Source organism: Lampetra planeri, chromosome 1 (genome assembly GCF_965212315.1).
Source record: "Lampetra planeri chromosome 1, kcLamPlan1.2.h2, whole genome shotgun sequence".
Classification (NCBI taxonomy): domain Eukaryota; kingdom Metazoa; phylum Chordata; class Hyperoartia; order Petromyzontiformes; family Petromyzontidae; genus Lampetra; species Lampetra planeri.
In genome coordinates this window covers 28290759-28317933 of record NC_136107.1, presented here as the reverse complement: position 1 = coordinate 28317933, position 27175 = coordinate 28290759, and the positions used below count along the sequence as shown (strand labels likewise).

Here is a 27175-nt window from a genome sequence, read left to right as displayed (position 1 = left end):
AGAATGTGCCGCCTGTGGAGGTGCAACTTGACACGCGGGCGAAGGGTCCTGTTATACCCCTCCCCGAGTATATTCGCGAATACGTTCGGCGCGTGTCGGAGGCGCGGAACGCGGCCCTATTCGCTACGGCCAAGACCCAGGCCCGGAACGAACGGTGCACCCGGCGCTCTCATCGTGGGTCCCCTTGGCGAGTGGGGGACATGGCCTGGCTCCACTGCCCACAGGTGCCGGTGGGGACCTCCCCTAAGTTGCACAAACCCTGGCAAGGGCCGGTGGTGCTGATTGAGGTCCCTAGTCCACAGTCCGCACGCGTTCGGGTCGGGTCGTGACGTTGGTACGCTCACACGTCCCAATTGAAACCCTACTTTGCCCCGCGTGTCGATGCGTCATCTCCTAACGTTGCCTTGCCGGGGTCTGTCGCGTCCGACGCGCCACTGCCCTTGCCTGTTCAACCTGCAAGCGCGCCTGTCGTGCCTCCTGTAGACGGGCCGACGGTGATCCTACCGGACAAAGGGATTTCTGCACCGGGTGGGCCTACCACGGCGACGGGGGCACCTGCTCCCGCTGCCCCTCCAACCCCGCCGAGGTTGCAGCTGCAAGGGGCCCCGATTACGGGCCTCTGGTGAGCGGGGTGCTGGGAAGGACAGGCCTCTACCAGCGGCGGATAATTCCATTTCCGCCGCTCCTCAAACCCTGTCGGGACTGCGATCTCCGAGGGCGCCGCTTCTCGTGAAGGACGGGCCGGCAACCCGCACTCGTTCCAGATCCCTTCCCTTTCGTTGATTGTGTTCGTCGTTATTGTGCTCTCCGTTGTGTTTGTTGTGATTCGTGAATGTGTTGCCGTCGCTCGCATTATTTGATTCTGTTTCAGCCGGGATGGCTGGTCTTTTACATCGGGGGGGGGGGGGGGGGGGGTCATGTAATGCGAGCGTAAACGGGGTTCGCTGCTGGGCTCTGGCCTAATCATACGGCCCGGGGTATTGGGGGGCGGAGCCCAGTATGGGGGCATATGGGAGGTCCCGCCGTTCACCTCGGGTCCAATCGGAAGCGAGGTGAATGGGGGTGGAGCCAGCAGGGCGCTATGGGAAGGCCGGATCTGACGGTCCGGAAGGGGAGGAGACAGGATCACGTGGTTAAGGGGATATAGGTGGGAGCCCGGAAGGGCTCCGGGTCAGTTGTTGAAGTGAAGAAGCTGAACCACGTTGGGTGGCCGGAGGGGATCCGCGCCATCAGCCACGTGGCTGGAGGAGCTTCGGCACACCGTCGGCCAGCGGTGTGCGGAGTGGAGGAGCGGAAGGACTGACGAGGAAGCGCGTGTGGGGCGCGCGTGAGGAGACGCTGGTCCGCTGTCAGGACCAGCGGAGTGCGAGCAAGAAGCTAAATAAAAGAGCAACGGAGACCAGCAGTGTGTGACAAAGTCTTTTATTACAGTATTATGCCCTGGCTACTTCACTTCTCTTACACTTACCCTTATCTGACCTATTAATCAGCTAATCTCCCCCCCCCATGCCCTGGCTACTTCACTTCTCTTACACTTACCCTTATCTGAACTATTAATCGGCTAATCCCTCCCCCCACTCCTTGGCTCCCCCCCCCCCCCTTATCCTATATAATCACGGTTCTCTAAATAGCTCTCTTTATTCACTACAGTAATTTCGCTGTGGCGGTTCCACCTTGAAGACAAGAGGCTTGTGTTGCTTCCGAAACGTCGTGATTTAATTGAGTTGTTCTCATTTGTTTATTTAATTTGCGATTTCATTTATTTACCATTTTATTTATTAATTATTTATTATTGTTGTGCGCAGGTTCCAGTGTAAATCCGCGCCACTCTGCGTGCCAGACCACAGGCCCGGTCGTAACCCAGCCTTCATTCCACCCAGCAATCTCCAGCCCCTCAGGTGGCTCTGTCTCATGCTGAGCCACATCAACAGTCCCAGCGACTTCTACGTGCAGCAGGTAAAGCGCTCGCCGGGCCCCAGCAAGCGATTTGCGTCTCTTGCACATGTTTTGGCCCTGGGGTCGGACCGTGCTCCGTGCATGATTGTTGTACGGTGTGTGGCGATGCGTGTAACAACAAAAATAGCTTTTTGCAACAAATGCAAAATAATGCTAGAAGCGTATCTTTCAATGGGCAGTGCCTTTCTCGTCGTCGCTGCGGACATGGATTTTGTTTTCAGGTAATGCCTGAAGTGGGCGCCTCTGTGGCGAGATGTTAACTACCTCGCCTCGTATACAGGAAGTTGTGGGTTCAATCCTGACCCTGACGCCTGTAGATATGTAGTTTGTATGTCTCTGTCTCAGTCGTGTCGATTTTTCTCCGGGCACTTCAGGTTTTTTTCTTCATTTAGAATAAAAATCATGCATTTAAATTATTTGGGGTGCTATACATTTCCACGTGCTAAGATACTTCGTTATCATTTGTGATAGCCTGGTCACTTATAAAAAAGAGCTAAATCGCTCATTGGGCCTTACGTGGTAAAATCCAAAATAGTGAATAGTTTAAACTAGTGACTCGAGGAGCAGTCCCAGTCACCCAACTGTGTTGCCACTCACCGCCGTCACGGAGACTGCATCGATGTGTAGCTCGACGCTGATGTAAATTTTCTAATGAAAATAAACATGGAATTTGACTAAAGGTTTTAAGCTGCTTTTGAGTTGCCAGGAGGATGAAGGTTTAAAGCTATGTGGGTAACTCTTCTGTTAGTGTACATATTTAAAAATAAATCGGCGATCGTGGTGTGCTCAGTGGGCTTTACCTGGTAAAATAAAAATGTAGTCCGGCTGTTTGAACGCGATATGTTTATTGTTATATCGACCTATTGAGCATGTCCCATGGTTACAGGTGAGAGGACACGCGGGCCAGGTCTTTATTCTTCAGTTTGTCCGCGAGCGGGGCCCACAGTTGTCCTGGCAATGCAGTCTCACCGTGCTTGTCCTGGCAGAGCGGTCTCACCGTGCTTGTCCTGGCAGTGCGGTCTCATCGTGCTTGTCCTGGCAGTGCAGTCTCACCGTGCTTGTCCTGGCAGTGCAGTCTCACCGTGCTTGTCCTGGCAGTGCAGTCTCATCGTGCTTGTCCTGGCAGTGCAGTCTCACCGTGCTTGTCCTGGCAGTGCAGTCTCACCGTGCTTGTCCTGGCAGTGCGGTCTCATCGTGCTTGTCCTGGCAGTGCGGTCTCATCGTGCTTGTCCTGGCAGTGCAGTCTCATCGTGCTTGTCCTGGCAGTGCAGTCTCACCATGCTTGTCCTGGCAGTGCTGTATCACCGTGCTTGTCCTGGCAGTGCAGTCTCACCGTGCTTGTCCTGGCAGTGCAGTCTCACCGTGCTTGTCCTGGCAGTGCAGTCTCACCGTGCTTGTCCTGGCAGTGCAGTCTCACCGTGCTTGCCCTGGCGGTGGAGTCTCACCGTGCTTGTCCTGGCAGTGCAGTCTCACCATGCTTGTCCTGGCAGTGCTGTATCACCGTGCTTGTCCTGGCAGTGCAGTCTCACCGTGCTTGTCCTGGCAGTGCAGTCTCACCGTGCTTGTCCTGGCAGTGCTGTATCACCGTGCTTGTCCTGGCAGTGCGGTCTCATCGTGCTTGTCCTGGCAGTGCGGTCCACAAGGAAGAACGTAGGGTTGATGCCTGGATGGCATCTGTCTTAAAAAATTCCATGAAAACATTGGCTACAACTGGAGATAAGGGAGAACCCATTGGGGGGTACCTTCAACTTGTTTGTAGAATATTCCATTCCAGGTGAAGTAAGTGTTGGTGAGGCAGTCTAACCAAGGCCGGTACATCAGTATTCAGTCCTTGTTGGACCAAATCTTCAATGATTGCAATGGTGTCAGGTTAACAAAGATACTACATCGAAACTGACAAGCAAATTACCTGGAGATAGTGAGATGTCCTTAATTATAGATACCAAGTGAGCTGAGTTAAGTACAGCTGATGTGGTCTTGCCAGTGAATGGAAGCAAGGTCTCAGACAGAAATCGCGCCAGTTTTGTAGGTAAGGTGAGTCAATGGTAGAAACGATAGGACGGAGCGGTGTACCTTTTTACGGATTTTTGGTAAGCCATAAAATCTGGGTGGTCTTAGCAGCAGAGGATTTTAGAGAGAGCCGCTTGTTTGGTTCCATTAAAGATGTCGAATCAGTGATGATATTGTTGGTGTTCGTAACCAGGCGGTTGGTAGGATCTCTATTGATTTTGGTATAGCTGCCATCATTAAGTAGGTCCTGAATTGTATTTTTGTATGTAGTTTTGTCTATGATGACAGTGACATTGCCCTTGTCGGCTGAGAGGATGAATCTCATCTCTATTTTTGAGTTGAGAAAGCTCAAAGCGCTCATCCTTGCTGATGTTGCTAATAGGTGTCTTAGTATTTTTGAGGATTGCAGCGATTTCCGATCTTGCCACGTCTGCAGGAATGTGTCCCAAACCCTTAAGGGCTACGTCGACCTGGGCAATGATATCATCAACTGGGATGTGTTTAGGGGTGTCTGCGAAATTCAACGCTTTAGCTAGAACCGATTTTAGGCTGTCGGAAATTGGGCTGTTACTCTGATTGATAACAATCTTGTCACCGTCTAACTTTTTAATGTGTGGATCTGGCTTCTTCTTGGACAGGAGGTTGAACTTGGAAATCTTTGCATTTAGCTGACATTGAGGCAGCTGAAGAGGCTGTCATGTTATCAATCAGATGTCGACATTTTTTCCGTCAATGTTAAGTGGGATTGCAAGAGAGTCTTGTCTAAATTGTATCGTTCAAATCGGAGCAATCTTATTCTCTCTGAGATCAGGGCTAGGCCGGCCCTGAACAAGATCCGTTTAGCATTAGGAGAAGTAACAGCAGTAGGTGTTTGTAAAGGCGATCGGTATTACCATAGTGTCGCGGCATCTCTTCAGAAAAGTGAGCGACTTGATCAGATGAGTCTTCTTGTCTCGAAGTTTGTTAAAAGATCTAATAGTTGTGTGGAAACCCTCCCCGTAGAGGCAGTTAAATCTTGACTTAAAGAGTTCGTGACTGCAGGAATAAAAAAAAACAGCGGACGAGCTGCTGATTGACATGCTAATCTTACATTAACAGATTGACATGCTAATCTCTCACAATACAATGGCCACCTCCACAGCTTCGTACTCGTGGAGGTATATCAGCTCTCCGATCTTACATTTGTAATGTGAGGATATATCCGGGTCATTGATGGATTACAACTCGTCACGATGATTTGCTCTGCCGGTCCTGGTCCATAGCCAATGAGGGGAAGCCTAGGGACGTGGCCCTGACGTAATGGAAAGGTGACAGCTGTATGTAGAGGATTGGTTTTGCTGGCTTTAGCCACAGCCAATGGGGAGACGAGTCAGGGGCGTGGTCCCGGGAGCCTACGGTGGAGTCTGGAAGATTCCATAGAGGCTAACCAGGATTGGTGGAAACGTACCACGTGACCCGGGTATTAAATAGGGGTGGAGACGAAAAACACGTGGTCAGAACTGGAACGAACGAAGGGAAGAGGCCACGCGAGAGCGGGGGGTCCAGGCTGCCACGTGGCTGCGCGCGTCTCTCTCTTCCTATCCCTCTCACGCTGTCTGTCAGCAGCGTGAAGGAGTGTGTATAATGAAAGACGAATAAAGACCGGATTCCAGAAGTCGCTTCAACGACCTTTATTACACATTTACACGCAGATTCCATCTCTAGCCCCGCCCACTTACCCTTGGGCTACACCCATCTCAAACCTATATAACATCCTGCTTCAGGAGCTGTTGTATATGTCGGATCTTTAAAAATTTATAAAAACAATAACAATTAAATGAAGATAAAAAAACGCATAATTATCGAAAGTTATGCTAATTTATGTAATTATGCTAATTAGGGATATAATCGTGTTCGGTTATGCAAATATATGTGATTATACAAATATATTTGGTTATTATAATTAGGCTTAGCTTCGTTATCTAGGGTCGTATTATCAATCGGAAAAATACAACTAGTATGAAGTTATCCAAGTGTGATGTAATTATGCTAAATTAAGCCCGGCTTCGTTGTCTAGGGTTGTATTATCAATCGGGATAATACAATTATTTTCGCTTTAACATTTACTGATTATGTCTTGGTGTGTATGTCAGGTCTCCAAATTCAAATCTCAACGCAGGATACAGTTCTTATAAATAAGATTATTACGCATGAACTCAGGCAGAAACCACTCAGACTCTTTAAGCAATTTTAATTCTAAGCAAAAACATAACACTCTAATTCGTGAACTCTCATGCTTGGAATTATCCACAGTATCACTGGGGAAATTCCCCTGATTGATCCGTACATTTAACCATCAATACGTTGTTGAACTGGGCAACCGAACAATTGATTAATTCCACCGAGTAACACGAGCATATACAGCGATAGGGAAAAGTCCTTAACATGCATGCGACGATATTCATACGAAAGGCAATAAAAAGATTATCAGTATATCCCGAAGGCAAAAGTATACGTCAACAGATTCATCGGCACGATTATATAATTAACTAAATGTCTTGGGACAATGTGTGCGGCCATGTACGCCTGCTTATGCGAGATGCTTATCTTGCGCTAAGGCTTCAATTAATTCGTGGGCAAGATTCTGAGATCAAAAGAAAGGTTTAACACCATATTCTCCCGGTGAGCGTGTAGATTCGTAACGAAGGTTTCAAACGTTTAGTTTACATCGATGAGTCTATTGGTAATTTTGATACGATTAAAAAGAAGAATAACGACTGAAGTACTTATAAACGACCGTATTCATATCACTCGATGAGAACCAATGTCTTCACGATCTGCTAATGGTTCATGCACTCTTATAATGAGCCGGGTACGGGTACGGGAACCCATTTGCGACCCTGGTGCGGCCGGGTACGGGTAAGGAATCAAAACTCGTTTGCGACCTATGCTTTAGACCGGTGCTCTGGCGAATGCCGAATTACACAACACACTTTTTGCCAGATCGCATTGTGTATATTTTTTGTTTTTATTGCTGTAGTTATTAGTCATGAAAAATGTATATACGTCCAGTATATTCATTATTTAAGTTGTATGCAGTGTATAATGTACTGTATAAATATTTGACACTGAAATCAAACATAGCTACTTTTTTGTCACGCACACGGTGCTGATTGCCGGACTGGTTACAACCATTGGAGTGGTTTTGCCGGTCTCGCCTGATCGGCTTGGGACTGCAGGATGATGTTGGAAGCTGGATAATCATGCTGGGGATAATCGATGATCAGCTGTAGTTAGTATAAGGAGTGGGTTTTTCACTAGAGCCCTGTGCTCTAGCTTTAACTCGCTTTGCATCGTAAAACAATACTTTGCCTTTTGTGGTTTCCAGGTGAGCACGACGAAGTGCTTGCTGGAGCTGAAGGGCGCTCTGCAGCGCTTCTACCGGGACTACCGCAATGATTGGACGGTCGTGCATCCCATTGTGGGGCAGCTTTGTGTTGCCCAGTTCAGCGCAGACCAGCAGTGGTACCGTGCCCAGGTCATCGGTATGTGCGGAACCGGTAGTCGCTAATGCCACGGATTGGCTTGGTTTATGGGGTTAATATTAAGCATGTTAGCATGTAAGCTATACAACTTATAAGCCCCCACACTGAGCTATATAGCTCTTTTTCAATAGCAACCTGGCTATCATAAATTATAGCTCATCATGTCTAAATGTATATCAGCCAAACACTCTTAAATCCGTGATGTTGATTGTAAATGTGGAGAGGAAAATCCGGAGGACCTGGAGAAAAATCCATGCAACCACGGGGAGAACATACAAACTCCAAATATACAGCAGGTGTCAGGGTCAGGATCGAACCCACGACTTCCTGTATACAAGGTGAGGTAGTTAAGATCTCGCCACCTTGTATCCTAATACAGTAAAACCTTTGATTGTGAGCATAATTCGTTCCGGAAACGTGTTCTTAATCCAAAGCACTCGTATATCAAAGCGAATTTCCCCAGAAGAAATAAGGGAAATTCAGATGATTTGTTCCATAACCCAAAAAGATTAATATAAAAATTATTAATACAAACTACCTTTTTATATTTTTATTATTAAAATTTTATATGAAGTAATCAAATTTATTCATTAAACCTTCTTGGTTCTTTCGGTAAAGTCACGTAGAAGGGAAGTAATAAAATAATAAAAATAAAACATAATAAAATAATTCTCACGACGTTTCGGCTACAACGCAAGCAGCCGTCTTCAGGTGAAGAATGAGACACTGCCAAGCTAGGAGCTTATATATAAGCTGGGTTGGAGGTGGAAGAAGAGCGCCTTAACAAAAAGAATGTGCATATCAGTAGGAATTTAGCATATTCATAGGAAATGCGTAGGAGGTGGGCGGGGGGGGTTTCAAAGTCATATTATGCCCATGCATTATGCAGGATCAGCAGCACCAAGGGAGGGTGCAGGGAGTAGCATTAACAAAGGAAAGGAATGTTAATAGTATGTAGCTGGAGTTACTAAACAACCACGTAGAAAACTAAAGTATAAACTACATAAAAAACTAAAGTATAAACTGCATAGCATCATCAGTATACTTACTATACTCTACAATAAGCTGAGTTACTAACAGCAAGTAATACATTACAATTCTACGTCGTAAAAATTATATAATATGCTTCCATCTAAACTGTATTCTCTTACATCACACGAGCATACACCGTACTATATACTGCCATAGATAAACCCAACATTAAATTATATACTGTATTGCTATAAACCACATTTTAATATAACACTATGTATTATTCTACCCACCCTAATGTGTATCACACTGCTATATGTTTACTATACAATTACGATACTATATATTACTTTGTACATTCTATTAAGCATATAAATGTTATACTATTTGTTATTATACACTGTACCATTGACTGTCGTGTCAATGGGTGAGTCGTGGGGGGGGAAACTTGCAGCGGAGCAAAGAATCCATTCCCTGCGGAGAATACAATGCCAGTGAGTGGAACGCGGTCTGAAAGTCACCGTAAACGTGAACACAATCAGTTAAGATCCGAAATGGTTTATTACGTCCTTCCAATGATTGCTAAGCCAGAATCCATCTTCTCGGTTGAAATTGTCTCTGTGTTTGTATATGTGGATCGCCTCATGAACGAATCTCTCATGATAGCCAGATGGCTTGCAGAGAACCTGTCTTGGAGAAGTCAATGTCATGTGAGCCCACTGAGTTGTTTGTCCTACCGTGTTTCAGGTCTGCTTTATGTTCACGGATGCGGTCCGAGACATGTCGTTTGGTTTCTCCAATGTAACTGCTACCACAGAGGCAACTTAGTTTGTAGACGCCAGGGTACTGTATGTCTGGAACCACATCTTTTACAGATGGGACCAGATCACGGATTTTATGTACTGTGTTGAATCGGACCTGGATCTTGTGTTTAATCAGGATTTTGGAGATCTTTTTTGTGACCCCAGCAATGTAGGGTAAGGTGATGGTCTTGAAAGGCTCCTCAACAGGATCCTTCTTGATGGTTGGAGTGATGGCTTTGCGGATTGTGTAGTCGGAGTAACCATTAGCCTTAAGAGCTTGGCGTACGTGTTTGAGTTCACTGGCAATGTGTTCCTGGTCGGAGATGCATTGGGTTCTTCTTTAATACTGTGCAAATCGTCCACGTAGACTTGTTATAAAATCTTGCGATGTCGGTCACTCGCATACCTTATTCGTGCTTCGATGATTTCCTTCTTAACTTCCACAGTAATCATCTCCTTCTTCTTACCACCTTTTCAACCTTTTTCTTCATGGGTGCCATTGTTGCAGTACAGTTACTAAAGAACAGTGACTACACTTGGACACTAAATAAAAAAATGCTTCACGCACACACGTGGTCACAACACTATAGTAAACAGTATACTGTATGCTCGCACGGATATTGACTATACGAGTGAGGCACGCCGACTGAGACCGAGCATTGGAGACGATTACCCACAATCCCGCAGTGAGAGAGAGAAGAACCATCGGCTCAGTTGTGATCATGTGACGCTCGGCAGACAAAGCGTATACTGTACGTACTACAGTACTCGTATTGCAAGACCTCGCTCATTTATCAAATTAATATTTATTTTAAAATTTTGCTCGACTTGTAAAACACTCGCAGACCAAGTTACTCGCAATCCAAGGTTTTACTGTATCTTTCATTTACATTTTGCTGTATTCTGTAAGCAACCATATAATATTTTACATGCTTTTGTTAATCTGTTAGCGTATCAGCCTTGTCGCGCCATTTTAGGCCAAGGGGTTTGTTCGTCCATACTTTACCACTTTGGGGAATGGAGGTTGGTGCAGTGGGACCGGACCGGATACATTACTCGCCACTGACAGACATGGCCATGGCTCGAGACGCAGGTCCGCTGGGTTTACTACCCATAGCTCCGTGCATTAACCGTTCCTCCCCTAGATGCTTCACGTGCAAATATGCTGACAAGCGTGATAATTCGATATAATTTTGTGTTTTAAAGAATATTTTGAAGACAACTCAACTGCAAAATAAATTGATTCTCTTAAATTCCTGTAAAAAAAACTGGCTTGGCGGTGCTGTCTGGACAAGGCTTTTGCGGCTGTTTGGCCCATCGGTGCTCTGGGGTTGATAAACAAATGGGTTCCATGTGTTCGTGGAAACTCAACAGCGGTTCTTCCTCTCTCCACTTTGAGAATTAAAATGTCGCCACCGTCTCAGAGACACTGATGGATGTTGGGTGGCAGGGTGGCGCAGCGCTATCACTCACTCGTGCCTTTGCAGCAAAGAGGCACCTGGCCTCCGTTACCGACTAGGGTGCCTTTCGATGTGAAGTTTGTATGTTTTCCCCCTTGTTATGGACGGGGCTTTCCTCAGGTTTTCTTGTTTCTTCAGTAGCCGAAATAAAACATGCACGGTGAATAGTATTGGCCAAACATTTCACGCTCACAAAAATACCTGCAAACATTGGTCAGTTGGGATTATTACTACTGCAAGATGTTGGCCAGTACCGACCTGGAAAATTATCTTGACTTGCCGAGGTGTTCCTGTTAAACAAGCTGTAGTAGTAATCCATATGTTATAATGGATGTGTTATTTTTGTGAAAATCCATTTGGTGACAGAGACTTGGGCTGAGCACAGTTTTTGAACTCGGCACGTCGGGGTTTGCCGAGTTCAGTTTTCGTAGCAGATTACAGGACACGCCCTCAACTGTTGCTTTAAAATTACATTTGAGAGAGTACGGTAATTTAGAACGTGCGTAATGCTTTTCTATGAACTTAATGATCTAAGTACATTTTCTGGAGATGGGTTTAACACCAGGGCCTGAACTGGTCCCAAACTCACCCTTCAACAGCGAACCCTGACCAGCGTGGTAGGCTATTGGTCAAACAACCCCAGTGATTGACAAAGAGTTGGGGAAGCTTTCATCCAGCAGTGTAAATATAAAAGGGGGCTGTACATTAACTATAATATTTGGGTCTTTCGGTAAAGTCACGTAGGTACAAAAATAATAGATCACGACGTTTCGATCGCAACACAAGCAATCGTCATCAGGTGCGACAACCACAGCAAGAGAAAACTGCTCAAGTAGGCGAGAGATCTGCTGTGGCACGAGGTTATATAGGCCTCGGCAGTAGGGGGGGGGGAAGGAAGCGGGGCAGAAAGTGGACCCCGCAGCAGCCCCCGGGTCACTGGAGTAAAGTGGACCACCGCGGCAGCACTGGAGAGATCGGCTGCAGGGGCCTCTATGACCTCGTGCCACGGCAGCTCTCTCCCACGTGATGACGATTGCTTGTGTTGTGATCGAAACGTCGTGATTTATTTTATTTTATTTCTAACTACGTGACTTTACCGAAAGAACCAAAGAGTATTTTTTTTCTTTACTTGATGAGATCTCACATTGTGCATCGTAATCAACGTTTTTGGGTTTAGATCGCGTTATTTATAAATGTGTCGTAACCCTCCACCACCCGACACGGCCAATCAGTAAAAAAAGTGTCACGTTGACCAAAGACAAATAGTTCACTGCTTTAGCCCACCGGTGTGTTGAAGCGTGAAACCACAACATTTACAATTTGAGTACGACGTTTCGCTGGTGGTTTCACGCTTCAACACACCGGTGGGCTAAAGCAGTGAACTATTTGTCTTTTGTCAACGTGACACTTTTTTACTGATTGGCCGTGTCGGGTGGTGGAGGGTTACGACACATTTATAAATAGCGCGATCTAAACCCAAAAACGTTGATTATGAATAATATTGGTCGCGAAAGCCTACGTGTTAAATTGTGCATCGTTACAGCCAGAGCAGTGGTTCTTAACCTTTACTGCAACCTGCACCCCTTTGGTTCTCAATCGTTAAAAAAATATATGTTAATAAACACATAGGGTTTGATTAAACAGTAGTTGTACTTACGTACCCGTGCTTAATTTGTTTTCGATTATTTACCTTCTAAAATGATCTGCCATATCTCGCAGATCCAGAAAGGGCATCTCGCACCCCCATGCTAAGAACCACTGATGCAGATAGACATAGCTGGCTCGTATAGAGGCCGACCGAAATTTGGTTTCGGTTTCGGCGCCGAAAGTTGGCAAATGGCCTCTTTCGGCATAATTTCTGTTTCGGCCGAAGCCAAAAAGTTAACTTTCAGTTTACTTTAGGTTTCGGCCGATACTGATATTGACTTTCGGTCGTCATTCGTCAACCGAAGATCTATTTTTAGAATATAATGCGAGTGCTACGTCTCACTCTGCCTATCGGACGGCGGTAGGCAATCCGATGCGATAGGCTGCAAACACACACACACACACACGTCAGCAGCAGCAGCTTGGGAGCGAGGTTACAGCCGCAACCATGGTTTGCTAATTAGAGGCCGACCGAAATTCGGTTTCAGATTTCGGCGCTGAAAGTTGGCAAATGGCCTCTTTCGCCATATTTTCTGTTTCGGCCGAAGCCAAAAAGTTAACTTTCGGTTTCGGCCAAAACTAAATTTTTAACTTACGGTCTGGTTTTGTTTTCAGCCGAAACCAGAAATTCAGTTTCGGTCGGCCTCTAGGCTCGTGACTGCAAAATTGTTGGCGATCGTCTTTGTGGTGCTGCTGTGCATAACTCCTCCCCCCGTAGGTTTACCAGGAAAGGGAGATGTGGAGGTGAGATACGTTGACTACGGGAACACAGAGCGCACCTCGGTGTCCTGCATACGCAAACTGGGCAACTCGTTTCTACAACTGCCAGAGCTGGTAATGAAAATAGCTTGCATTGACCCAAGTTATGACCCACCACACATGGCCCCATGGTACAAGAGGACTGTACCTAAAATCCGATGATGATGATGATGGCTGAATTTAACTACCGGCAAAACATCACAGTACTCAAATTTTAAATGTTGTGGATTTACTCTCCACACACGGTGTGCTGTACTAGTAACGAATTGGCACATTTTATTTACGTGACAAACATTACCAATTGGATGTGTCAGGTGGTGACAGGTTAATCACACATTTATATTTATGTGACCTAACCCCAAAAATCCTCTTATGAATGATATTGGTCGCGATGCCTCCTACGTATTAAACTGACCTCCCTGTTTATTTGGATATATATCACACACACTCTTAGTTTTTTTCGGTCAAGTCACGTAGGTAAAAAATAATAATAAAATAAAATAATAATAAATGAAAATAACTAAATTAAATCACGACGTTTCGGAGGCAACACAAGTCTCCGTCTTCAGGTGGGACCGTCACAGCCAGATTTACTGTATCAAGTGAAGGGAAATCCAAGAGGCAAGATCTTATATACTGGTTAAGGGGAGGGGGGGAGGAGATAATCTAAATGTAAGCACCTCCGCAAGAATTACGACCGGTGTTGGCTTCCAAAACCAAAAAATAGCAGCACTGTTAAACGCTGGGGATGTCAACAACTCGGTAAAATAGACTAGTACCTCGACTAGTACCTCTACGGGGAGGAATTTTACCTATCTGTTAGAGTTGTTAACAGACGAGACAGGAAGTCACAGCTTCTCAAGACGCTAGCCTTCCTCAAGAGATGCCGCGATAACAAGATAATACCCATCACTTTCACACTCACATCTGTTGCTGTATCTTCACTGAACTCAAAACAGATTTTATTTAAAGCTAGCCTATCACTAATCTCAGAGAGAATAAGGTTACTCCGATTTGAACTCGATAGTTTAGATGACTCTTACCAACACATTTAATGCTAACACAAAAAATGTCCCCTTCTGATTGGAACCACGTTGATAGCATGACTGCTGCCTCTGCTGATTCACTGTCAGCCAAATGCAAAGCTAACCTGATCTCTAAATTCAACCTCCTATCAAAGAAGAAGCCAGAACCACACATCACAAAGCTGGATGTTAACAAGACCGTTATTAATCAGAGTAACATCCCGATTTCGGACAATCTGAAAACGGTACTGGCTAAAGGACTAAATTTCGCTGTCACCCCTAAACATATACCAGTCTAGGATGTGATTTCTCAGGTCGATGTATTCCTCAGAGGCATAGGACACATCCAAGCGGACGTAGCAAGAGCTGAAATAGCCACCATTCTCAAGAATGCTAAGAAACCCACTAGCAACATTAGCAAAAGCGAACGCTCTGAACTTGCACATTTAAAAAAGAGAGATGATATAGTCATCCTCTTGGCCGACAAGGGCAATGCTACGGTTATCATGGATAAAGACTCGTACAACAACAAAATCCAGAACCTACTCAATGATGGTAGTTACTCCAAAATTAAAAGTGATCCCACTAACAGCCTAACGACAAAAACCAACGAGATCATCACCAGTTCAACTTCCCTAATCGAACCAACCAAACTTCCCTCCCTAAAACCCTCGGCTGCAAGACCTCCCAGATTCTATGGTCTTCCCAAGATCCATAAAGAAGGCACCCCACTACGGCCAATCTTGTCCACGATCAACTCTCCTACCTACAAACTAGCCCGTTTTCTATCAGATACTCTGCTTCCCTTCACTGGCAAGACCACTTCAGTAGTACTTAACTCAACCCAATTGGTTTCTATGATCAAGGACATGGTACTGTTTCCTGACTATATCCTCGTCAGTTTTGATGTGGTCTCTCTGTTTACCAAAGTCCCAGTGCCTGACACCTTAACAATAATTGAAGACTTGGTCCAACATGGACTGAATTCGGATGTACCTGCGTTGGTTAGGCATTGCCTCACCAACACTTACTTTACCTGGAATGGCACCTTCTACAAACAGAATGAGGGTACCCCTATGGGCTCCCCCTTGTCACCAGTGCTAGCTAATGTTTTTATGGAGAAGTTTGAATCAGACGCCATCCAGACGTCTACCCTGCGTCCTTTCCTATGGAAGAGATATGTGGATGACACTTTCGTTATTTGGCCACATGGCCTCCCAGCATTGAACCATTTTCTGGACCACATCAATTCCAGACACACATCCATCAGATTCACCATGGAAGTGGAGAAAGATGGCAAACTACCATTCTTGGATGTTCTGTTTGAGATGAGACCTGATGGCTCCTTGGGACATTGTTTACAGAAAGGCCACCCACACAGATTCCTACTTGAAACCTGATTCCCACCACCACCCGGCTCAAGAATTCTCTCATCAAAACACTACCACAGAGCTCATTGCATCTCTGACCAACACCACCTGACCAGTGAATTGAAACATGTACATCTGGCCCTCAAGATGAACGGATACTCTGACCGTACTATCCGCCAAGCTGTTTCTCCCACCATACAGAAACAACCACCTGAAACTCCGATCAAAACCATCACGTTGCCATACATAGCAGGTGTGACCAAAATGATCTCCAAAATTCTAAACAAACATAAGATCCAGGTCCAATTCAGTACAGTACAAAAAATCTGTGATCTAATCCCATCTGTGAAAGATGTAATTCCTGACTTGCAATACCCTGGAGTCTATAAACTGAGTTGCATCTGTGGTGATTGTTACATTGGGGAAACAAAACGTCATGTCTCTGATCGAGTCCGCGAGCACAAGTCAGATCTGAAACACGGCAAAACTGAATCTTCCACTGTTGCTAATCATTGTTACAACGCTGTGGGCTCTCATGATATTGTCTTTTCCGAGATCAATGTGCTCTGCAAACCTTCTGGCTACCATCAAAGGTTTGTGCATGAAGCCATTCAGATATACAAACATAGACATAACTTCAACTGTGATGATGGGTACAAATTGAGCAATCATTGGAAAGATGTTATTAACCATGTAAACAAGATTTAACTACGCATATTATACCATCTTATTTGACTGGCACTAGTCTATTTTACCGAGTTGTTGACATCCCCAGTGTTTAACAGTGCTGCTATTTTTTGGTTTTGGAAGTCAACACCAGCCGTAATTCTTGCGGAGGTGCGTAACAGGTACTTTCCCCTTCTAGACCCTCCCCCCTCTCCCCCACCGTCTCAGTCCCTGACTGCCACATTTAGATAAGCTCCTCCCGCCTCCCCTTAACCAGTATATAAGATCTTGTCTCTTGGATTTCCCTTCACTTTATGCAGTAAATTTGGCTGTGACTGTCCCACCTGAAGACGGAGACTTGTATTGCCTCCGAAACGTCGTGATTTAATTTGGTTATTTTCATTTATTATTATTTTATTTTTACCTACGTGACTTTACCGAAAAAACCTAAGAGTATGAATCCTTGCAGTCACGAAAGCTTCAAATCTATATCACACACGGTGGTATTCCAAGAGTGTGATTAGGTTTTCAGCATTAGACGCTCGTGAGTAAAGAATGAACATTTACAGGGTCAAGATCTCTACTTGGCTCTCCATCAGTGTCTAGAGCAGCGTTGAGGAATGTGCTCACCCTTGCATTGCGTAACTTCCCTCAAACACACCGCACATCGTCGAGGATGACCACGTGGCTAAGGAAATGAGGGCCCCAGTAGTACACGGCTCTTTTAAGACTGTGATCCTAAAGGTCAAGGGTGCCACAGTGGTTAGGATATGTTAACTGCCTCACCTGGAATACAGGAGGTTGTGGGTTCGATCTCGACCCTGACAATGCCTGTTGTATATTTGGAGTTTGCGTGTTTCTCTCTCTTCATCGTCGTGTGGAATTTTCTCCGGGTCCCTCCATTTTTACACGCTTTCTATTTACCCACTCTGTTGTTGTCGTATCCTCAAATCTTGTAACTCAATTTTAACCCACTTCCCAATGTGGTATCGACTGCAAACTTGGTATACTTATGTCATACTGATGACAATACTATATTCTATCATTAAAATTTTTAATATATATAATTTTAAACATTATTACACGCTTTATATTAACTCAGTGTTGTTATCGTATCCTCAAATCTTGTAACTAAATTTTAACCCACTTCTCAATGTGGTATCGACTGCAAACTTGGTATAATTATGTCATACTGATGACAATATTATATTCTATCATTAAAAAATAAAAAATAAATATATTTTTAAACATTATTTTTTATATGTTGCTAGCGGGAAGTACCCGGCGTTGCCCCGGGGGAAAAATAAATGTTTAAGCCTTAAAAACATAACATATACAAATGTAAAGAAAACTTAGATCATTACCTCAATAATTAAAATAAATTTCGATTTAAAGCTTTCGTGACTGCAGGGATTCATCTTCTTGGTTCTTTCGGTAAAGTCACGTAGAAGGGAAGTAATAAAATAATAAAAATAAAACATAATAAAATAACTCTCACGACGTTTCGGCCGCAACGCAAGGTCGGTCTTCTCGACCGACCTGTTTCTTCACCTGAGGACGGCTGCTTGCGTTGTGGCCGAAACGTCGTGAGAATTATTTTATTATGTTTTATTTGTATTATTTTATTACTTCCCTTCTACGTGACTTTACCGAAAGAACCAAGAAGATGAATTAAAATAAAACCCAACACGCGGTGGAAATAAAAACTTACGCTCGCGCGCCAAGATTCGATTCTTTAAATCGAGCAAAGGAATCGAAGGTTGTAGATTTCTTTAGAATCGGCCTATTCCCGTTTAATCGATACCACAAACGCTCACCAGATATCGATTCTCGCCAGTCCTGTATGCGGGTTGACGCCACACACTTCATGGTGATTCCCCCCCTCCCCCCCCCAAATACAAAAGTCTATTTTTAAACGTTTTACTTTGTGTACAGTATGAGAGCTAGCCACATGGCAAATTAAACTTTGTAGCCTAGTATATTATATCCATTATTTCCCCCCCCCCAGCCGCGCATTTGTGCGGGATACAGGGCCTACGTGGAGGGTTTGGGGGGGGGGGGTGCGAGACGTCAGCAGGCACACTGCGTAACGCTGCCGCATGCGGGTGACATGACAGATGTGACATCACAGCTCACTTGCCGTTCAAAATATATCCATTATTGCGCCCCCCCCCCCCCCCCCCAAAAAAAAAAATACAAAAGTCTCTTTTTATAGTTTTTGCATGGTGTGCAGTCTGGAAAGTACCCACACGGCAAATTTCAAGTTTGTTGCATGTCGGGAAGTACGCTAAATATTTTGAATAGACACACATTCACAAATTTTCCTTTTATATATAGATGTTTCGGCTTGGGTTTAATTGTCCATGCTCAACTGACGTTGGCTGTAAATCACCACGGCCCCTTGCGTTATGGCAAGCTTTGCGGCCACTTTCTGGAGTCGTGGAGTTGTGCCATTATGAGTACGGTACATTTAATTAAAGCGTGTTTTTAAAAAAATATTTTTAAATCATTGGGCTGCTATACATTTCCATGTGATAAGTCAGCCACTTTGTTGAGCTATAATTTGTGATAGCCAGGTCCCTTCTGAATAAGAGTTATATAGCACAGTGGGCCTTAACTGGTAAAATTATAAATCTTTCAAATTTTTTTATCAGAGGAGTTTTAAATACTTGCAGAGGGCATTTTGCCAATACCCAACTATTCCTGCATTGCCTCTGCCAGCTCCCCCCCCCCCCCCCCCCGTTGTTGATGCGGTGTCCGTTGTGACAACCGCCTGCGTGTGTGAATGTGTGGCGATGCCCCACGCGGCCGCTGCGCTATCCAGGCGGTGCCGTGCACGCTGGCAGACATCCGCGCAGACGGAGAGTGCTGGACGGTGGCGGCCATGGAACGCTTCCACCAGATAGTGGACAACAAGCACCTGTGGTCCTTTGTTACCGGTCTGTAATGCATGGCAATGTATTGCTTGGCTCGCCACATGAACCTGACATGCACTGCGCTCACCACTTGAACACGACATGCAGTGCGCTCACCACTTGAATTTGACATGCAGTTAACTCATCACTTGAATGTGACATGCAGTGACCTCACCACTTGAATGTGACATACAGTGAACTCACCACTTGAATGTGACATGCAGTGAACTCATCACTTGAATGTGACATGCACTGAACTCGCCACTTGAACGTGAGAGGGGCGGGGGGCGTGGGGGAGAGGGGTGGGGGGCGTGGGGGGGAGAGGGGCGGGGGGAGAGGGGCGGGGGGCGTGGGGGAGAGGGGTGGGGGGGCGCGGGGGGGAGAGGGGCGGGGGGCGTGGGGGGCTGCCCCTATGGAGGGTGGAGCCCCGGGTCAAGCGTGCGCGACGTGCGGGGTTGAGGCACGCCACGTGACCAGCGCAGCTGGCAGCAGCGCGCGGTCACGTGGCTTCTGTATGCATTTTAGTCATTAGTGTCTAAATTATTTTATACAACCCCATTAATGTATAATATGCCATATAAAATATTATTTATTTTCCTCTGGAACGGATTCTTTCCTTTCCCTTTATTTCTTATGGGAAAATTCGTTTGGTATGCGTCACTTTCAGTTTAAGTCCTACCTTCTGGAACAAATTAACGACGTATACCGAGGTTCCACTGTAACTGGTACATTTATAATCTGACGGTGCCAGATCAATTCTGGGAATGAAGACTATCTCCACGATTGGATTCTGAAATTATGTCATCCATAACAAAATGACGGTGCATTTCACGAATCACCAGACAGTGTGCCATTGCATAATCCTTTTTTGGGGGTTGAGATTTCGAATTGACATTACAATGGTTACTTTTTTCAAAACCAATTAATGAGGCTGCATTCCAGATGGTGTTAGCGACGTGTGCAGAAATTCTAATGGATAATTTGTGACGTCACTTGGATCCACATATCCTACCCAGCGTTACGTAAAGTGTACAGTGCCAGGCGTTAGGCACTTATAACCAGAACTATATGTATAATGATCATGTAGAGTTATCTTAAGACTTTCCCTGTCCTGAAGTTTTTCTCCTGCCTGCTTTTTGCCAATAACTGACTTCTTAAACCAATCTAATGTCTTTCCTCATTCCTGTCAATTTAGACTGCATCGTCTCCTGCTTTTCCTTGTTATACATCCGAATCATTGAGTTTTTCTAGCTTACCTGTCAGACCGAGAAACTGTAGCTGTCATCTCAACCCCAGTAAATATTAAATCTCTGTTACATCCTTGACCTTGGAATATTCATTACATTCCTTAGTTGGATCCAGGATACTTCTCTTGTTTACCCCTGTTCCGTCTTTGCTACGCGGTTGCAGTCCTGCGGTGTGACCAGATGTTTTTAAACTCCTGTCTTCTTCCCCATTGTGTGATGTGTGTGTGGTTTTGTCGTCCAGATAACAAAAGTGGCAATCACGTGTCTGTGCACCTCTTTGTGGAACCGGCCCAGTTGTTGAGCAAGATGCTGGTGGATGAGGGCTTCGCGCAACGTTTTGGACTCCGGTATGGACTTGGGGTGCAAGTGCAATCACCCAACGCGGACGCGAAGCCTCGCAGCAGCACCTCAGCCCCCACCAGCCGACAGTGCTGGCTTTTCTGTTCATCGCCTCTTGGCAAGATTAGTGTTACACGATCTATCATCAAATGATGGTTCTGATGAAAATGGTAGAAACATCACATTTGGGGAAACCTCCTAAGCCGCACTCGAGTGAGCTGAAACTTTGGGTAAGCTGGGAGGTTGCTCTAAATGTATTAACAAATACGTATCTCGAGCACAAATCTCGGACAAGAACATTTTTTGCACACTAATCTTATCTTAAAGGAATCTATATAGTGCCTTAACCAAGGCACTTTACAAAGAAATAACGGTACAACAACATATGAATGTAATTGTGGAGATGAAGTTAATTAAATTGATGAGAGGAAGCAATGGCGAGCTAATCTGTGATGATGCGGGAATTTGGTAAAAGCAAAATTGATGAAAGTTCAAGTTCATTTATTAGGTATAGCCCTGTGAGCCATTCGGCTCTTGAATCGGGTGCAACCGCAACAAACAAAAAACAAAAACATGAACAAGAAAACATCTTAAAGTGACTATGTGCAAACAGAAAATCCAAGAAAAGACAGCAAAATATGGCAGAAAAAGCACCGTACACCAACACTGTGCAAAAATCCCAGTGGGATGCAAGTCAAACAACAACAACCACAAGACAACTTAGATTTAGGCCATCAGTCTAACTCTGTACTACAACAAACAAACATGGCCAAACCAAAAACTTTTCGAAAATCACCAAAATAAAGCCATAAAAGAAATGAAATAGTGGTCATAGGAACTGTGACCGAATTTTCACAATAAACGACGTAAACAAATGTACTACCCCAGGCCTACGTCGACATAAGCCTCGACGTAGGCCTGGGCTGGGGGGGGGGGTAGCCAGGCTGGCTACCACACTAACTAACTACCACATTAACTACAACAATAACCACAACACTAACTACCACACTAACCACAACAACCACACTGGCAATCACCGCACTACCACACCAACCACCACACTACTACACTAACTTCCACACTAACTACCACACCAACCACAACACCAACTACCACACCAACGAATACACTAACTACTACACTAACTACCACACTAACAAGCAGCACTCTTCTCTACTCTCGCCAGCCACACAGCGCCCGCTCTGTAACCCCCTGCACCCGCCAATCTCAATTTAAACACACACACAGCTCACTCACACACACAGCTCAATCACACAGCTCACTCACACACACACGCAGCTCATTCTCACACATTTTCACGCACAGCTCACACTCGCACAGCTCACACTCACAAGCTCACTCACACGCCGCCATCTTGTGATGACAGACAATGATGAAGCATGGATTGAATGAATGAGGAATGGGTGAAAGCCATATCATGAGAATATGAAGAGGAAAACTAATGTTGGCAGTTATGAGGGGGATATTAAGGGGCCGTGGGGTAAGTTAGGGAACGATTTAATGTGAGTTTTGAGTGTGGAGCAGAGGAGAGTATGCAATGGCAATTTTTTTACTTTACTTACCCGTTGGGTGGAATTCTGTGAACCTGTTTTCTTGGATGCCACGTCTTCTGCTAAGGCGCTTCTCATTTTTCACATTTTACTGTTCCGGCAGAATTCCATTCATTTGAATACCTGGATTGTCTGGACACAATCCCCATTCATGGCAATGCTAAATGAGCACCAAATAGTTGAGATTAGAAGACATGGTGGAATATTTTGCGGGGGAGTTGAGAGGAGGTTGACAACGGGAGAGGAGGAGATGCACGTGCAGCGTGGAGACGGTGGCAGGCTTCTGGGACTTGCATTGTCATGTTGGGTGGCTGTCAGAGGTCACAGACCGAGGGAAAGCCCAAGAACCAAATGATCGTGGTGATAGTGTGAGGGGAAATCCTTAAAGGTGGGAGTGCCAGGTATGTCGTGGTTGTTAGGGTCTGGTAGCATGAAGGAAGCCATGGCCTTGTATAGAGGAAATAACCATATCCACTTATCGGTTAATCCAATTCCCAAGGCCTGCGGAGTTATTAACAATTTCAATGCTTTGTAAAGCGCAGTCCATTCAAAGTGTGTTATAGGCGACATCTGAGGTCATAAATGCACGATTAGGACTTTGCCTGTCTTGCACCTTTGTTCATTAATAGCTTACATCATTTTTTAAAATTCAAATCAAGATTTTAATTTGAGCTTTGAGTTCCTCAGGAAGCTCTCTTGTACTCAAGAGTGTCTGTTTGTGTGCCTCAAGCAACACCAACAACACCAACAACGGCAACAAACAGCGATCCACCGAGACTCAAGACGTTGGAAATCTCGAGGAAACAAATTCATACAGTCGTATTCTCCTATAAAGCTGTGGTAGTTGCGTTCCTGAAGAACATCGTGTTATGGAAAAATCGTGTTATAATAACAACCGTTGATTCAATGGGAATTAGGGGTTGTATTTCTAACAGTGTAACAATTTTATTTTGTTCCTGGGTAGTAAGTATTATTTCCTAATTGCTTATGCCTCAAAATTACAGAAAATGGTTATTATTCCCCACAAACTTTGCTTTTGTGACCAGAACAGTGATATTGAGAAATTTACCTATTTTCCAGAACATTCCAGATAGATTCAGTGCTGAGTAAACTTCTCGAACATTCTAGAACTTTCCAATAATATAAATTGTATAAATACTTTAAGCCCACCAGTAAAGTTTAGTTCCAGCTGCCTAAGTGGCTACATATCTGCATTTTTCTGAGATGACATCAAGAGGCTGCAAGCATCCGGCAAATGCATTTTGCTTTGTCTGCGGCCAATTTATCAAGACGAGCGAAAAAGTACTCGGTAGAAGCATCTGCTAAGATGTGTGAGGCCTACAAGACATACTTTCGGCATGCCTGTCGGGGATCAAGACAGCCTGGGCACCTCATTTCGCCTGTGAGCAATGCAAAAAAAAACGTCTAGAAGGTAAGATGGACAATTGTTGCTTGGAATTTTACGTAATAAAATGTAAAAAAATGTAAGTTTTTTATTACAATATCAATATTATTGAAAAAATATATATCATATATGAAAATTTTGCGAGAATCTCTTACACATTACATGTGTTGCACACTCGAAATGAAGGACGTGGGCAGGTGCTCCAAATCGAGGGCAAGCACATTTATTTATTGTGGTTAATATTAATCTTGTGAAGAACAGCACCGTCACTCTGTAAAATGCAACAGCACCTGTTACACGCAGCAATTCTTCCGAGTCGCCATTAACCATGTGGCTGGTTTACACGTGCGGTTATTCATTAACCCTTTCTCTTAAACCCAATTCTACTACTGATAAACCATCTTTGTCTTTGACAATCACATTTGCACATCACTATTCGAATATTACTTTAATCCTAAGCTGTATGTCTATACCATCCACTTATATCGGTATCTTACACCCATTATATGTACTGTATGTGTACAGTATACGTACTGTATATCACCATTGTACAGCTTACTACTTTACATGTGTTCTATTCTCAATAGCATTGCAAGTAGTCATACTCTGGGTACATGGGCATGGTTATAGACTAAACAGTATTAGAGTTAGAGAATATAAATGACAGTAACTAATTAGTGCGTCATCCCTTTACAATGCACAGTGCTAAAACGCCTCTAATTGCATATATCACAAACGAACAATTCAAAGCCAAGCTTAAAGTCTAGAACAAGTTTAGAACAAGTCTATAACATTTATATAACGACCAAAAGCAACCTTTGGGTCCTTTACCTGTAAAATGCAACAGCACGTGTTACACGCAGCAATTCTTCCGAGTCGCCATTAACCATGTGGCAGGTTTACATGTGCGGTTATTCATTAACCCTACCAGCCACCTACAGGCCCAACTCAGTCATCACATGCTGCTGTACACACATGCATTGATGCACTGCACAGACATCAGGACTTTCACAGAACCACACTTTACTCCCTTGCTGCACAAGGACATAATTAAGAGTGATCCATTCCTAATGTGCCACACATGGGTGAAATAAATGTATTCTTGTAGGATGGTTACAGAGGGGAAAAGAGAGCCATGAAGTTTGCTATCCGAAGAATTTGGTGGAAACCCACTGACCACTCAAGCAACTGATATACTTCTGCATGGCGGACCCTTCCAAATGTCGGACTGGCAAGAATGCACCTGCTATCACGTATCCGGACCTTCCTTCATTCATCGCCCCGGTGCCACACTGCCATGAGCTCCCCGTACCCACTCCTCCGGAGAGAGAGCAGCCGTCTTTAGAAGAGAGCAGCAAGTCAGAGAGCGAGGAAGACATAGATCCAGATGACAATTTCAGAGGTGGAGCTGAGGTGATAAACGCATATTACCCCAACCAAAAAGACCTAAACGACTTGATCAGAGATTATTATTTGTTTCTTTCGGTTAAGTCACGTCTAAAGATAAAATAATAAATTAAATTAAATAATAGAATACGACGTTTCGATTGCAACACAAGCAATCATCATCAGGTATAATGAAATAGCGACATAAAATCTAACCAGAAAACTATAGACAGACATATTAGCAGACAGATATCACCAAGATACATAGCGAGAGCAACACAGGTAACAGAGAGACGATCACCCCTCTCTGTTACCTGTGTTGCTCTCGCTATGTATCTTGGTGATATCTGTCTGCTAATATGTCTGTCTATAGTTTTCTGGTTAGATTTTATGTCGCTATTTCATTATACCTGATGATGATTGCTTGTGTTGCAATCGAAACGTCGTATTCTATTATTTAATTTAATTTATTATTTTATCTTTAGACGTGACTTAACCGAAAGAAACAAATAATAATTCCTGCAGTCACGAAAGTTCTAAAATTAAGATTGATCAGAGATCTTGGTCTCACCAAGTCCAATGCCGAGCTTTTGACGTCTAGGCTCAAGCAGTGGAACTTGTTGGATGAAAGTGTGCAAGTCCCAGATCAGAAGAAGCGTCACCAACCTTTTTGCAGCTTCTTCACCCATCAAGATGGGCTCTGCTTCTGCCACAATGTGACCAGTCTGTTGGAGGCAATCGGAATCGCCTGTTACCAGAATGAGTGGTGCCTCTTCATTGACAGCTCATCCAGGAGCCTCAAAGCCGTGCTGCTCCATAATGGTAACAAGTACCCGTCTCTTCCCCTGGCTCACTCGGTGCACCTCAAAGAGGATTACAACAGCATCATGACCTTGCTTGGACGCCTTGAAGTATGATGTGTACGGCTGGGAGGTCATCGGAGACTTCAAAATGGTGTCATTCCTTATGGGTCTCCAATGCGGTTTTACCAAGTTTCCCTGCTATCTTTGCCTTTGGGACAGGAGGGACACCAAGGCGCACTACCACAGGCGGGACTGGCCACAGCGGACAGAGTTATCTGTGGGGAGGAACAACGTCAAGTGGGAGCCACTGGTGGACTCCCGGAAGACGCTGATGCCACCACTGCACATCAAATTGGACCTTATCAAACATTTTTCAGAGTAGTAGATAAGGAGTCTGCAGCCTTCAAGCACCTTCAAGACTTCTTCCCTAAGCTGTCTGAGGCCAGTGTCTTCATCGGACCAGAAGATAAAGAAGATCCTGGAATGCAATGAATTCCCCAAGAAGCTCACTAGTAAGGAGAAAGCGGCTTGGAACAGCTTTGTCGGAGTGGTTCGTGGCTTCCTGGGCAATCACAAGGTCAGATACTACATGGAGCTGGTTGAGATTCTGGTGAAGAACTACGGCACAATGGGCTGTAGGATGTCCCCCAAAGTCCATATCCTTGATGCTCATCTTGATAAATTCAAGGAGAACATGGGAGCGTACTCGGAGGAGCAAGGCAAGAGCTTCCACCAGGATATACTGGACTTTGAACGCCGCTACCAAGGACAGTATAACAAGAACATGATGGGAGACTATATTTGGGGGCTGATTTGTGAAAGTGATTTACAGTATAATCAGGAATCTCGAAAAACTGCTTGCTTCTAAATGTTTTGTAGTAATTTTTGTATTACTTTAGTATAAATACATGTTAATTTTGATTCATATGTTGTTTTTTTCTGACTTTGTGAACGAAAAGACAAATTCGCCCGTTTTCTCATGAAAATGGGTACATTTCTAAATATCACTGTCCTGATCACAAAAGCAACGTTTGTGGGGAATAATAGCCATTTTCTTTACTTATTAGGTATAAGCAATTATGAAATAACACTTATTACCCAGGAACAAAATTTTGTTACGTAGTGTAATCAACAAAGTTGTGTGCAAAGCGAGACTAATTATATTTGGTTAAGCAACAGTCTGCGATCACACGTGAGAGGCGTACGCAAGCTGAACAAAGACTGAGGCGCGTGGGTAGCATCTGGAAGCATCCAGCAGCATCCCGATGCCTTGTTCGATGATGCTACACAGAGGCAGCTGCACAATTGCGTATTCCT

The 27175-nt window shown here is 44.6% G+C and overlaps 1 protein-coding gene across 3 annotated transcripts in view; it reads left to right on the top strand.

The window, feature by feature from the left end:
• LOC144720930 (RING finger protein 17-like) overlaps positions 1-27175 on the top strand; it is a 153917-nt gene that overhangs the window by 58526 nt on the left and 68216 nt on the right. For all 3 annotated transcript variants that reach the window (XM_078598110.1, XM_078598117.1, XM_078598127.1), the window contains exons 21-25: positions 1806-1956; positions 7334-7490; positions 13091-13206; positions 19017-19131; positions 20596-20701. In XM_078598110.1, the coding sequence (XP_078454236.1) occupies positions 1806-1956; positions 7334-7490; positions 13091-13206; positions 19017-19131; positions 20596-20701 (645 nt within the window). The remainder of the gene's footprint in view (positions 1-1805; positions 1957-7333; positions 7491-13090; positions 13207-19016; positions 19132-20595; positions 20702-27175) is intronic.